This window comes from Castor canadensis, chromosome 2, assembly GCF_047511655.1.
Source record: "Castor canadensis chromosome 2, mCasCan1.hap1v2, whole genome shotgun sequence".
NCBI lineage: Eukaryota > Metazoa > Chordata > Mammalia > Rodentia > Castoridae > Castor > Castor canadensis.
This window is the reverse complement of record NC_133387.1, coordinates 101,962,620-101,977,869: the sequence shown is the minus strand read 5'-3', so window position 1 is coordinate 101,977,869 and position 15,250 is coordinate 101,962,620. Positions and strand designations below refer to the sequence as shown.

The following is a 15,250-nucleotide window of genomic DNA, read 5'->3' as shown; positions in this document are numbered from 1 at the left end:
CTTTATAAATTTTTCATTAGTATATATTCATTATAAGGGGGATCCATAGTGGCAATTCTGATAAGACTTATATTGTGCATTATTTACATTGCCCCCATTGTCTCCCCCTCAACACCCTCCCTACCCCACTTAAAGCAATTGCAGAAGGTTCTTAAAGCTATATGAAGTGCATTTTAATCTTAATCTTCACACTCCACCCTCCCACTTGTAACCCCCCCAAAACACTGCACCTATTTTACAGTTCTGGTTTTCGTTATTAATTTTTAAGTTGATTTTCAAAGGGGCATTTCATTGTATGCCCACTATGGGTATACTTTATTTTGGGCTGTTCAACCCCTTCCATTACTCTCCCTTACCCCTTTATCTCCCACCACCCATTTTTTCAGCAGCTTTCAATACACATCCTTATATCCTCTAACTTCACATCTTATGTTATATAATATTACTGATGCTCTGTTATTCTCTTTTCCTTTTCCTCTTTCCCCAAGTTCCATAGAGTATTTCCACTATTGCAAACATGTTCTACATCTGAGTTTGTATATGATCATGCTTGTTTTGTGTATATGTTTATCTTTGGATCTATCTTCTATATATGAGAGAAAACTTGTAGCTTTTGTGTTTCTGATCCTGGATACCTCACTCAACGTGATGTCTTCCAATTGCATCCATTTACCTTCAAAGCACATGTCATTGTTCCTTATGGCTGAGTAATACTCCACAGTGTATATGTACCATATTTTCTTGATCCATTCATCAGTTGTAGGGACCTGGGTTATTTCTAAAACATGGCTATTATGAATAGTACTGTGATGAACATTGGAATACAGGTGTCTCTATTGTATCCTGTCTTATGTTCCTTTGGGCAGACATTGAGGAGAAGTATCACTGGATCATATGGCAGTTCTATCTTTAGCTTTTTGAGGAATCTCCATACTACTTTCCAGAGTGGTTGTACTAATTTGCATTCCCACCAACAGTGTATGAGGGTTCCTGTTCTGCCATAACCTCACCAGCATTTGTTGTTGTTATTACCCTTGTTTATGGCCATTATAACTGGGGTGAGATGAAATCTAAGCATTGATTTGTATCTCTTTTATAATCAGGGAAGTTGAACACTTCATATATTTACTAGCTGTTTACACTTCTTCCTTTGAGAATTCCCTGTTTAATTCCTGTGCCCATTTCTTCATTGAGGTGTTAATTCTTTGGAGACTGAGTTTTTTGAGTTCCCTGTAGATTGTAGGTATTAGTTCCTTATTGGATGAGTAACTGGCAAAGATTTTCTCCAATTCTGTGGGCTGTCTCGAGTCTGGTGACTGTTTCCTTTGCTGTACAGAAGCTCTTTTGTTTGATGAGGTCCCATTTGTTCATTCTTTCTCTTAGATGTGAGACTTTTGAGTCCTACTTAAGAAGTTGTTCCCTATACCTATATGTTCCAGTATATTTCCTAGTACTTCATGGTCTTGTTCAAAGTTTCAGGCCTTATATTAAGGACTTTTATCTACTTTGAGTTGATATTGGTACAGGGTGAAACACAGGGAACTAGTTTCAAACTTCTACATGTGGATATGCACTTTTCTATGCAACATCTGTTGAAGTGGGTGCCCTTTTTCCATCGTGTATTTGGGCTCCTTTGTCGAAGATCACATGGTTGTAGATGAATGGATTTATGTCTGGTTCTTCTATTCTGACGCATTGGTCTTCCTGTCTGTTTTGGTGCAGTACCATGCTGTTTTTATTGTTATAGCTCTGTAGTAGTTTGTAGTCAGGTATTGTGATGCTTCCAGCATTGGATGTTTCACTCAGAATTGCTTTGGCTACTTGAGTTCTTTTGTGTTTCCATATTTATTTCAGGATTGACTTTCCTGATTCCTGAAGAATATTATTCAAATTTTGATAGGGATTATGTTGAACATGTAGATTTCTTCTGGTAGTACAGCCATTTTCACTATGTTGATTCTACCAGTCCATGAGCGTTGGTAATCTTTCCATCTTCTGATGTCTTCTTCAATTTCTCTCTTCAGTGGTTTATACTTTTCATTAAAAAGGTCTTTGGTTTCCTTTGTTAAATTTATTCCAAGCTACTTTATTTTTTTGGAGGCTATTGTACATGGGATTGTTTGGCTGATTTCTTTCTCAGTCTGTTCCTTGTTGGTATATAGGAAGGCTACTGAATTCTGAATGTTCACATTATATCCTACTTTTCCCAAAGAATTTATGACTTCTAATACTTTTGGGGTAGAGTTTTTAGTGCCTGTTATGTATACAATCATGTCATCTGTAAATAGGGACAGTTTGACATCTCCGTTCCCTATTTGGATCCCTTTTACTTCTTGCTCTTGTCTTATTACAAATTATAAGCAAAAAAGGAGGTTTTGTAGAAGTGGGTTTACCTGGCATCCATTTTTAGTTCTGTCTGAACTATAGATGATATCCTGACATCTTTAAAATGCTGCAGAATATTGACAGACAACAGTTAAAACTTTTACAAGGGGAATACAAAATGCCAAAAAAAGCAAATATCTAAATGGCTGGCTTAACTGAAAAATAGGTACCTGATAGTCATTTTAGGGTTTGATTGCAAATGCTTCAGAGAAGGACCCAGACTGTGCATGACAAGACTTAGAATAGCCATGGTTAAAACACTGATATGTAGTTCAAGAATTGTCAGAAACTAAACTGCAGACAGCAGTTTAGGAAAATAATTATGACAGACAGCATTAAAACAGCTACACTAAGTGCTCCTTTTTACAATTAGGAGCACGTGGACACAAACCCTGTGAATGTCTAGCATTGTTAACTACAGATCTCCTACAAGTTAGACAATGTCTAATAGACAAGTACATTTCATAAAAACAGTAACACTCATTTGGCTAAGACAAATATAGGCCAGGTTTTAAATAGCAGGATTGTCCAAATGGCAGGGTTTTTCTGAATGTTACTAATCACAAACAGCACAACTGTCAAAAGTTTCATTAACCTTTTTATATGCCAAAGGTTTTAATGTAATGCTTTTAGGTAAAAGAAAGCTTTAGGTAGATATTTAACACATATTAAACTGACACTTTTAAGTTTGCAAATGTTTGTACACTATTTAAAACCTAGTCACAGAACACAGTTAAAAGGTGATCATTTGAAAGACCTTTACATTAGCAAATACCTTAAATGAACTCATAATTTAGTTAAGGTTTAGTTTAAGTATTTAAAAGTTTGAGAAGATCAACATAAAACATGAGTAATTATTTTGATTACCTCTTTCTAGGGGATGGTGGAGGACTGTTCTAGCCTCTGCTCAGGATCTGGGAGTGAGCCAGGGAAGAGCCACCACTTCTGTGCTTCCCAGGTCACAAAACTGGAGGGCTGAGAGCTGAACTTACACGATAATGAATTTCAGTACCATAAGTTAGAAATGAAAGAGGTGCAGAATGGATAGGTGGGTAGATGGCTGAAATCCCAGCAAAGGGTTTACTGAGAAGTGTTCCTGAGGAGAGGATACCCAGGAAAAAGCTGGAGCCCACAGCTGCTTAGAACGGGAGTGTTCATGAGGAGGGTGGAGAAGCCCCAGGAAGTGCACTGGGTGGAATAATCCGAATGGGCCTCTGACCCTCCCAAGCTAATGGCTTAAGGTGGGTCACTCCTTCTAGGCCAGGTGATGAGTTTCTAGTAAATGGCTTGAGGTAGGTGTCTGTTGTTCTTTACAGCCTTCAATAAGGCACCTTCAAGTGGGAGGGGGTCCAGTTCACCCAAACAGTTGACTTTTCAGAATGGATAGCCTCTGGTATTCCTCTTGGTGAATGAGTTGGTTATTAAGAGGAAATAAAAAAAAACAAAACACAAAACTCCAAAACTTTTTTAAAAAAAAAGTGTGGAGGGTGGGAGCCATTAGAAGTGGAGTTGCCTTTCCTACCACCTCCCCCACCCACACTAGATTTGGTGAGTTCCAGGAAATAAACAGGGATACAGGTCTGACCATGTTGCTCTGAAACCCAGGTGAGCTGAGACTATTCCTTGTTTTGGTCGATCTGGGGGTTGATTTCCAGGATTTCTGTTTGATTCTTTCTTCTGAGGTTTTCCAAATCTATGATCAACTCTTCTTTTGTATTTTGTGTGGTCCTCTTTAATTCATGTATCTCTTTTTTTATAGTGTGTTTTGTTTCACTTTGGTGTTTCTTGAGGTCTTCTCTAAGTTCCCTTATTTGTTTCTCTGTCATCTTGTGTTCTTTCTTTTTGGTGTCTTGAAATTTCTTGTACATTCTGGTTGACCATGTCTGATATCTTCTTCATGAATTTCTCAGAGATTTCTTCCCAGATTTCTTCTTTGAGGGCTTTTTTGTGGGCATCACTGAGATCCTGTTACACTTATCATAGTTTTGTTAAGATTAGGGTCTGGGTATCCATTTTCTTCATTTCCCACTGAGTTCTGTATTGAATTTTTTTTTTTTTTTTTTGAGGAGAGTGGTTTCCATGCCTTCTTCTTCTTCCCATCGCTCCCCTTGGTGCTGTACCACTATATTTTTGATATGCTAGTTGGTGGTTTTGATTGCCTAATTTCTGTCCCTGATTTAAGTTTTGTGTTGTGGCTGACTTGGTTGTTAGCTAGGTTGATGTGCTCTATCTGAGCCTGGTCTGGGGATGTAATTTAGCATTAACAAGTTTGTGAGTTGAATGGCAGACCAGTTAACATATTCTACAGAAAACCCCTTGATGATATCTACAGGCATTCTGAGTTGGTGTGGTGGGGTAATGTTTATTAAGCTAGTTATAGATTATGGGAAATTGGCAAAGGTGTCACTAAGGAAAAAAGAAGGGGAGGTGGTAAAAGGAGTGGACGGGTGGGCTGAGATTTATGGGGGTTGGTTTTGTGGCCCTTGCGTGTGTGTGGGTGTATTTCTGTTGTAGAGGAGGTGTTTGTGTCAGGGATTGCAGGGTCTGGGGTTGTGTGCAGTTGGTAGAGCAGGCCAGTCAGCAGGTGGTGAGCATGTAGGAGGGAGGGGAAGTGTAATGACAGGTTGGGGGAGGGGGAGGGGAAGGTGAAGACAGGAGAAAGAGTGGATGAGAAGGGGCAGAAAGAGTAGTTAGGTGTTAGAACAATGCATTGTACAGGAAAAGGAGGGAGAGTGAAGAGGATGAGAATGGGGATAAGAGATAGTGATGATGGAGTTAATAATAAAGGAATAAAAAGAAAAAGAAAAAAAGATACACAATAAAAAAAAAAACCAGGTTCAGGAACCTGGTTCAGTTTAGTCTATTAATAAAAGTTCTGGAGTTATTCCTTAGGGCTCCAATCCTGGTATTGGTGTTCAGGTGGAAGCTCTGATGTGGTATTTGGACCACATCAGCTCAAATGAGTGGTATTTGGACCTTCTGTCCACAAGATTAGTTGGAGTTGTGAGGTGAGATAAGATTGCCACCTCATGCAGGGTGGTCAGAGCTGTTTTCAGCAGGTGGCAGCTGGGGTGTTCTTCAGCTGCAGGTCTGATTGGTCAACTCCTCCCCTAGCAAGGTAGGGCAATTCAGTTTTGAGTGCTGACCTCTGTCCCAGATATCAGCTCTGGGATCTACTGCCTGCCCTGCTTGGGAGGTTAGTTCCTCTCTCTTGGCCTTTGTGATTCCCCCAATCTTTGCTGGGTGCTGGTGGCTCCTTTAGGTGGTTGGCTTGTCAGCCCATGTCTGCTCAAGCATGCCTGTTTTATGGCATGTCACTGAGAGTTCAGCGCTGAGAGCTCAGTTCCTTACCATGCCCCTGACAGTTTAGCAGTGAGAGATTGGCTCTTTGATCCTCCCTTGTTCTCCTGGGCAGGTTCAGTTTTCCACACGCCCCCCCCCCCCACCACCAACAAAGTCAGTGTTAAATTACAGTTCGCTGTTTATGGCTTTCAGTTTTGCTGGTGGTGGGTTGGGGAGTGGTGACTGGTGCATGATGCTCACCTCTATTTTCTGCAGTTTCACACAGGCAGGTTTGGAGGCAGCTGTTGGGGAGAAATGGTATCATCCTGTGGGGCAGTGTAGGGAGGCTTTCCATGGGCTAGGAGTCCAGGATGCCACAGGCTTGAATCTGATTGAAGCTGTCTTCTGTATGTTGGGAGAAGAATAAAAAGAACAAAAGGAAAAAGAAAAGAGAAGTGGCTGGGGGCTTTCTTTCCAGAGCCAGAGCTGGACATGACTTGCTGGCTGTGTTGGGCATGATTTTGGAGGCTGTTAGGTGCAATTACAAGCTGATGTAAGGCTCAGTGTTTGAATTTTAGCTGCACCTACTGTGGTGGTGGTTATTATTTTGGCTAGGACCAATTACAATTACCCAAGTATGGCTCCAGCATCTCAAGGTTTCTGAAGTCATGGAGCTTAGGTGATCTGCTTCCCTACCTTAGCTACCTTTTTTTTTCCCGGTCCGTATCTGAGGGTTGAATTCAGGGCCTCACACTTTCTTAAAAAATTCTTTGAGTTGGGCCATGCCCCCACACTTTTTGCTTCAGGTCAGCCAGAACCATGATCCTCCTATTTGCACTTCTCTTGCTTCTCTTGTAGCTTGGATGATTGGTGCATACCACCACACCCAGCTTTTATTGGTTAGGATGACTTCTTGGGAACTTTTTGCCCAAGCTGACCTTTAACTGTTATCCTCCAGATCTCCACACTCTGAGTATCCAGTATTACAAGTTTGAGCCACTGAGCCCAGCTGAGAGGGCCCCTCAAATACAGTCACTCTTCAAGGCTGTTGCTATGGCTCAAGTGATTAAGCACTTGCTTAGGAAGTGTAAGACCCTGAGGTCAAACTCCAGTATTGCCAAAAAAAACCCCACCACCACACACAATAACAACAGCCACAAAAAACCCAGTTGCTCCCTTCCCCAGCCTGTGAGCACTGGTGAGACTGTGACAGCTGCATTGGATCAAGTTGGACAGACCATCTCTACATCATGACCACCACGCCCCTCCTCAGTCTGGTGGTCCAACAGTAGGGGGCCTGGGCTACAGCTACAGTCTTCTGCAAAGGGGTCTCTGCAGATATTGGTTTTGGAGCCCCACAAATAAATTGAGTTTAAGACACTACTTTCCTGTTTTTTGTTGGTGGTAGTAGGGTTTGAACTCAGGACTTTGCACTTGCTAGGCAGGCATACTACCATTTGAGCCATGGTAGTTCTCAACCCTGCTGCAAACTGGAACCAGCTAAGGGAAATTCTTATAACATGAGTGCCTGACTCCTCACCAAATAGGTGGGGTTCTTGGGCACTGAAAGGATCTAGAATCTTGCTCTGAGAGCACAAAGAAACTTCTGGCTTCTGGTTTTCATTTGGAGATCATGGGGGTTGGATGTACTGTTCTTCACAGGGCTTGGTAGGGGTGTAATGGGCCATTCATGTCCAGTCACTCACTGCTGGGTGTGGCTGCTCCATACCCAGGCAGTTCCTGGAGCCAGTTGGAAGTCTGTACCAAGCCACAGAGACCTACACTGTTCCCTAACCTAACATGGCTCTGAACCCTCATCCCACAAAGGGATTGGAATCCCAGATATGGGAAGAGCCCTTGCTCTGGAACAAGAAGACCTGCTCCCTGTTGCTAGTTCTATAACTATACAGTCTGGAGCCCTCCATGTACTATCTGCAAAGTCTAGGAATACTACCTACTTAGAAGGATGGATGGAGAAGCAAAGTGCACCAAAACACCAAGAAGCTGAAGCTATAGGGGAAAAAAATGCCCACATTAAAAAATTCCCATTGGTGCTAGGCACCTGTGGCTCATACCTGTATTCCTAGGTACTCAGGAAGCAGAGATCAGGAGGACCACCTTTTGCAGCCAGCCCTGGCAAATAGTTCATGAGACCCTACCTCAAAAAAAGAAACCCATCCCAGAAAAGGGTTTGTGGAGTAGCTCAAGGTGTATGCCCTGAATTGAAACCACAGTACCACAAAAAATAAAAAAGATCAGTGGCTTAAATCAATGTAACATTCCTACTAATATATAAAAACTATCACTTTGTATAAAAACTGTAACTTGGAGTTATTTAACTCATGCAAATACATCCATCTGACCCCCTTACCAAATCAAGTATTCAGCTGAAACCCTTTTTGTAACAAAGAATGGTGTAAACAAAAGGAAGGTAAAGGGTATTTGGACCATGGGAATATTGCTGCTACTGAAATGGAAGAAGTGATGGTTTGGAAAGTTCTAGGTCAGTTTGGGGATCCTTGGAGGTTCCTTGGGCCTAAGTGGGAAGTGGCTTGAGGCAAAAAAAAAAAAAAAAAAAAAACCCACAACTTTATGTACTGTCCTTTTTTTTTGTGGGACTGGTGTTTGAACATTGTGCTTGCAAAGCAGCTATTCTACTGCTAGAGCCACACCTCCAGGCCATTTTCTATTTTCCTCTGGTTATTTTGGAGATAGGGTCCTGCGAACTATTTGCCTGGGCTTGCCTAGAACCAAGATTCAATCTCAGCTTCCCAAAAGCTGGGATTACAGGCATTAGCCCTGGACCCTGGCTTCTGTGCTGGTTTTTATTGAATTTTAAGAGGCCTGGAGTCTCAAGACCCTTTGCAGGACCCAGCCCACAGGGAGTGATTGACATGAAGGTTGAGAAAGAATCAGGACATATCTCAAGAATCACTTAACACATGGCTATGAGAAATCCACAGGGGAGAAAATTTCAAAGTATAATGAGATCAAGAGGACATCTCAGTGGGCAAAAGGCAACTCTCAGTGCAAGTAGCCCACCTTCACCTGATTAGACCACAGTAGCTTTTCTCTATTTGGGAACAGGGCAGGGGACATAATGCACTTCAGGGCAGTTAATTTTCGGGAGGATGTACCACCCCACCCACCCCCCAGGATGAGTGTCTTGGCAAGCAAATACCCCAACCTGCAGGTAGCTGTGCATTTGTTCTGTTTCCCAAGCAGCCATGCAGAGGGTCCTGTTTTCCCAGGGCAGGCGGCAGTCTTCAACCTGTCTGGAGGCAGTTTTTTTCATATTTTTTTAAATAAAAAGCTTGTGGCTGACAGGGTAAGGTGTGCCTCCCACTTGTTCTCTAAAACAGCTGGTTGGGGGTGGGGTGGAAGAGAGAAAGAAGGGGGTGTGGCAGAGAAACTCTGCCTGAATACCTACTGCAGTTCTAATTGACCAGGCCATGTGGGGGTTAGAGACCTTGTTGTATGATCTCCCACAGAGCGACTGTTATAAACAAAGGAAAGGGCAGGGGAGGGAGTTAAAGTTTAGGGAAGAGGCATCTCACTTTAAGTTTTCACTGTGGTGTCCACCCCGGGGCCAGGCCTTGGTGTGGTCCAGCTTGCTACTCCACACCTGTCCTTCACTTGGCCTCCTGTAACTCAGATGCTGCCAGGAGCACTGAGCTCCAGCCCATTCCCCTATTTCTAATCTGTGATGATGACAATATAAAGGGAAGGAATGGAGCTGTGTAAGGACAGAGTATTTTCATACCACTGAAACTAAATGGACATTATTCCAATTAGATTTCTATGAGTTTAAGATATTCATTGTAATCACAAACACAGCCATTAAAAAAAACAAAACAAAAACAAAAAAACTAAAAGGAATACAGAAAGGAAAGAAAAAGGGAATCAAAAAGGTCCAGAACAAAAACTCAACTGAAAGGGCTGTGATGTAGCTCAGTGATAGAGTCCTTGCCTAACTTGCATGAGATCCTAAGGTAACATCCCCAGCCCTGAAAATGGTGCTGCAGGAATGGAAAAAACCAAGCATGTAAGACAAACAGAACCCGGTCACTAGTGGCTCCTATTTGTCATCCTAGCAATTGGGAGGCTGAGATGGAGAGGATCCCAGTTTGGGGACAGACAAAGCACATACTTCAAATATTCCAAATACTCCAAAATAACCAGAGCCAAATGGAGGTGTGGGGAGGCTCAAGTAATAAAACACGTTTTGTAAACACAGAGCCCTGAGTTCAAACCCCAGTCTCAGAATTAAAAAAAAAAAAAAAAAGACATATAGTGACTAGCTAAATGGCAGTAGTTAGGCATTCTGTCTCAGGAATTTCTATAAATACAAATGGGTTAAACCATGAGCTATATGAGCTGCATTCAGAGAGACTCACTTTGACTACCAAGATATACAAAGACAGAAAGACAAAAAATGTTGTTCCTTTAACTCAGTATATTTCAATAATGAGAATATTATGAGCAAGGTAGACTTTACATCAAAAAGGACTGTATATATTGATAATATATACAATTTGCAATTCACCAAGATAGATAAGCTTTATCATAATATCCCCAAATACATGAATACTCCCAAAATATAGGATGCAAAAACTAGATGCAAAAAAGACTTTAACACATCATACCCAAGATCCATGGGGAAACACAGAACTTGACTGACACTATAAACCCATCAGGCAGATCATGTGTCTCTTCAATTCAACAGTATAGGCCTATTTTCCCTAAAGTGAATATTTCTTCCACCTGAAAAAACTGACAGGGAGTATTCCTTTGACATGCCAACTCAGTTCTCAAAAGGGAACATTGTGTAGTACACTGAAGCTTCTAACTTAGATGGTATTCTTGTAGCAGTTACATGTGTCTCTTAAATTCAGCAGATCATGTGTTAGGCAACAACTCTTAATATATATAAAAAGACTGAAATCATATAGAATATTTTTTTAATTATAGTGGAGTAAAACCAGAAATCAACAGCAGAAGGAAAACTTGAAATTTATATATGATAACAACATGTGCAAATAAATAACAGACTCTTAAACAACCAGAGGGTTGAAAAAGGTCACAAAGGAAAGAAGATACCTAAGGACAATGAAAACAAAAACACAGTGAATCAAAATTTACTCCCATAGTAAAATCAACTGCCTCACTACTCAGGCAAATTTATATACCTCTCCACATCTGTGTGAGAAAAGCAGATCTCCTCTCACCAAAAATGAAATCTAAACCCAAAGCCTGCATAAGGAAGGAAACTAAAGATTATGGCAGAGATAAATCAAGTAGAAGAGAAAAGCAAAACAAAAATCAGTAACACCAAATATTGGTTCTTTGACAAAAACTAACAAATTTGATATTTAGCTAGATTAGCAAAGAAGAAAAGTAGAGGAGTGAAATAATAAAATTTGAACTGAAGTGGGAAAATGACTACCAACATTGCAGAAATAAAAAGGATTGTGAGTACTATACAGCACTGTATACCAGCACCACACATTTGAGTACTATTCAGCCATAAACAGGAATGGACACTAATTGGTGAGAACTTGGACAAACCTTGTGGATTATGATTCTACTGATAAAAACAGAATTCACAGATACATAGTAGCCATAACTAGGAGCTGATGGACAAGGAAATGGGAAGTTAGCATTTCATGCATAGTTTCTATTTGAGTGATGAAAGAATCAGTGGTGCTTCTATTTGGGGTGGTAAAAAACATCTCCCTGGCTGCCAAATATTCTGGAAATTCTAATGCTTAAACCTGTAAATATATCCCTGAGCTGTTCATTTTATTTCTAAAACACTCTGCCAGAGGCTGGGCACCAGTGACTCTTAGCTACTCACCTGGCTTATTAGTTGAAATGGGGTCTTGCTAACTCTCTGCACAGGATATCTTTGAACAATCCTCCACCGTCCACCTCCCAAATAGCTGGGATTATAGGCATAAGGCACTGCTCCCAGGCCCCCAGATTTCTTTCATTCTCCCAAAACCTGACATGGACATGGAAGAGGACAACACAGATTTACCTTCTGTATGACTTTTCTGATAAACATGAACTGGTGAGTCTCTCAGGAACACCTCCCAAATTCATAAAGTGAGTAAGCAACACTGGCTGTGGGTGCTGAAATGAACAGCCACACACAAAATGGCTGAACAGAGTAGGTTTCATTTCTCACATGTAACAAATGGAAGGTGCTGGGCCAGTGGTGGAAAGTCCTCTGTTGTCTTCATTTCTGTCTGAAATCACAGTGACTGAAGACGTAGAGCTCCCACTCCAAGTCTGGCAAGATTGCAAGGTCACTGTTAAATTTAGGCCTGGAAGGAATGTTCATCACTGTTAGCTTTATCTCCACAGAGAGCTGTGAACTGTTGGGCACAGGAAGAGGAGGCAGAAAAGATCTTGCTGTATCACAGAGAAAAAAAAAAAGCTTTGGAGGACACATAGCTAGTCTCTGCCATTCAAGATTTTGCCACTGTGTGAATTCTCTGATGTTTCCTGAGGTTTGATTTCCGAGAAAGCTCTTCCACCTTCAAGACTCTTTTCTTGTGAGTGGTCTGATGCGTGCTGAGGTGTGACTTCTGGCCAAAGGTTTTCCCACACTGATTACACTGGTAGGGCTTCTCCCCAGTGTGAACTCTCTCATGTATAGTGAGGCTTGATTTTTGGCCAAAGCTTTTCCCACACTGACTACATTGATAGGGCTTCTCCCCAGTGTGAATTATCTCATGTCCAGTGAGGATTGACTTCAGGTGAAAGGATTTTCCACACTGACTACACTGATAGGGCTTCTCCTCAGTGTGAATTCTCTCATGCACAGTGAGGCTTGATTTCTGGCAAAAGGTTTTTCCACACTGATTACATTGATAGGGCCTTTCCCCAGTGTGAACTATCTCATGTCTAGTGAGGTGTGACTTCCGGTGAAAGGACTTTCCACATTGACTACACTGATAGGGCTTCACCCCAGTGTGAATCCTCTTATGTCTAGTGAGTTTTAGCTTTGAAACAAAGGTTTTATGACAGTGACTACACTCATAGGGCTTCTCCCCAATGTGAATTCTCTCATGCATGGTGAGGCCTGACTTCCCCAAAAAGGTTTTACCACACTGACTGCACTTGTAGGGGTACTCCCCAGTGTGACTCATCTCATGACTGGTGAGTCTTGACTTCTGGCCAAAGGTTTTTCCACACTGATTACACTGATAGGGCTTCTCCCCAGTGTGAATTATCTCATGTTTAGTGAGGTTTGATTTCCGGCCAAAGGTTTTTCCACACTCATTACATTGATAGGGCCTTTCCCCAGTGTGAATTATCTCATGTCTCTCGAGGATATACTTCAAGTGAAAGGATTTTCCACACTGACTACACTGATAGGGCTTCTCCCCAGTGTGACTCATCTCATGCCTAGTGAGTTGTGACTTATAGCCAAAGGTTTTATGACACTGACTACACTTATAGCGCTTCTCCCCAGTGTGAATGAGCTCATGCATCTTGAGGTTTGACTTCCAGGCAAAGTTTTTACCACACTGACTGCACTTATATGGCTTCTCCCCAGTGTGAAGTATCTCATGTTTGGTGAGATATGACTTCTTGTGAAAGGTTTTTCCACACTGATTACATTGATAGGGCTTCTTCACAGTGTGAATTATCTTATGCTGGGTGAGGTGTGACTTCTTTACAAAGTATTTTCCACACTGATTACACTGATAGGGTTTCTCACCAGCATACATCCCGTCAGGCTTACTAGGGCGATGTGTGTTCTGACATACATTCAACTCCTTTGGCTTCACTCCTAAAGAGCCTGCATTCTTTACAATCAAATTTGAAATATGACTGGAACTCAAATGAATGGCATGTCCTAATATAACTCTCTCCTCAGGTGTTGTGTTGTTCACAGTGATTCCAGCTTGCCACAAATGTCTATCTTGACTTTCCTCACTGACCTCAATTATGACATCCACCTTCTGGACATCTGAAGTGAGAAAAAAGAAAATAACCATAGACATGAAACACAACTAAGCATTTCTATGAAATGTGCATGTATATACAATGGAGGTTCTTCCCCTCCTTCTGGCGTAAGATTTCATAAAAACCACAACAGGTATTGCCTTGTAAGTAAATAGTTGTCTTCCTACTGACTTCAAGTGTTAAATGACAGTGATAGATTTTATATATTGTTGAACTGTTTTTCCTTGCTTCTTTCATTTTATTTGCATATGGTAGTATTGGTTAAAATATTCACCTACAGCCTAGGCATCATTTTCCATGGAATGTATCTGCCCTCCCATTTCTTTCCCCCATTGTTTTTCTCTGTTGTTTTGACAATGCTGGGTTCTCCTGCTGCTGTTCTTCCCATTATTCTACTTTGAAGGGTGCAAGAATTTTAGGACCAGCAACTTGCATAATACAAGTGAAGCCAGCTGACTGCCACCAGAGCAGGAACATGACATCGGTACAGCGTTTGCATCTATATTTGTTCAGCTTTCCTTCTTACCTGAGGAATAATTATGTGTATCTAGGGAGTTTTTCAAGTGTAAAATGTGTTCTTTCCCATTCTAGATGAAAAGAGCTTCCTACAAAGTTCTAATTTAACCTCACTAACTCTGTTTCTCAGAAATACAAGTTTCTTCTTCCTCCCACCACCCTGGACACCCACCTATGAAGCCCATCATCTTTATACAGTGCTTTTCAGGCTCCTTTTTAAGATCAAAAACCCCAATATGTCCCATCAGTTCCTGCTACATGCATCCATACTTGACAATCAGCTTCTCCTGAATTGTGTTATCTTATGCACTGGACTGTCAGCTTTCTCCTACTTTCATAGAAAAATGGAGTTTTCTGGACATTTCTCCTCCTCTTTCTTGTTTATAATGATATCCACTAAGAGAAGATGGAAATACCGATGTCAAACTCCACTTCCCAAACAGAGGTGTGAGCTCCTCAACATGAAACTCTCTGTTCATGTGAGCTTGGGACCAAGAATGTCCTGGCTTTTTCACAAATGCAGACCCATATGCTGGATCCTCCATTTTCATGGTGTCTGACATCTTGGTTCACAAGGGTAAGTCTGGAGTTTTCTCATGTTCTTATCCACTCCCTACGTGAACTGCTCTGTAAGTTTAAATAACAGCTTCAAGCTACCAATTTCTGAATTTGTGGTTCCAAGAGTGATATAGACTCTCAAATGTAGATCTTCAATATTCACCTATTATGTGTGAAATTTTGAAAACAGGAACTAAAACTCAAGCTATGTCAAGATGACCACTTCATAATACACTACAAATGTAGACCAGTGGTACAGTAGTTGACCAGCGCTCTCGAGGCCCTGGGTGCAATTCCCAGCACAGCAAATTCAAACAAACAAACTCCACCTAAGACTGTCTTCTGTGACCATCCTTTTTAAATGATGACATGTCAAGTTTTCTTTTCTCACACTGATGAAATATTGCTCATGGTTCTTATTAGACTACTAAAACTACATTACTCTCTTGTTTTTTTCTCAGTACACTATAAATTGGATGAACGAGACATTATTTTGATAATTTCTTGCATCACTACAACTATAAAACTG

General features: G+C 41.2%; 1 protein-coding gene across 1 annotated transcript in view; it reads right to left on the bottom strand.

Moving 5' to 3' along the window:
- Nucleotides 1-6,084: 6,084 nt before the first annotated feature.
- LOC109676327 (uncharacterized) overlaps nt 6,085-15,250 on the bottom strand; it is a 36,013-nt gene continuing 26,847 nt past the window's right edge. The window contains exon 5 of the mRNA XM_074058115.1: nt 6,085-13,651. Coding sequence (XP_073914216.1) covers nt 12,141-13,651 — 1,511 coding nt within the window. The 3' untranslated portion in view covers nt 6,085-12,140. The remainder of the gene's footprint in view (nt 13,652-15,250) is intronic.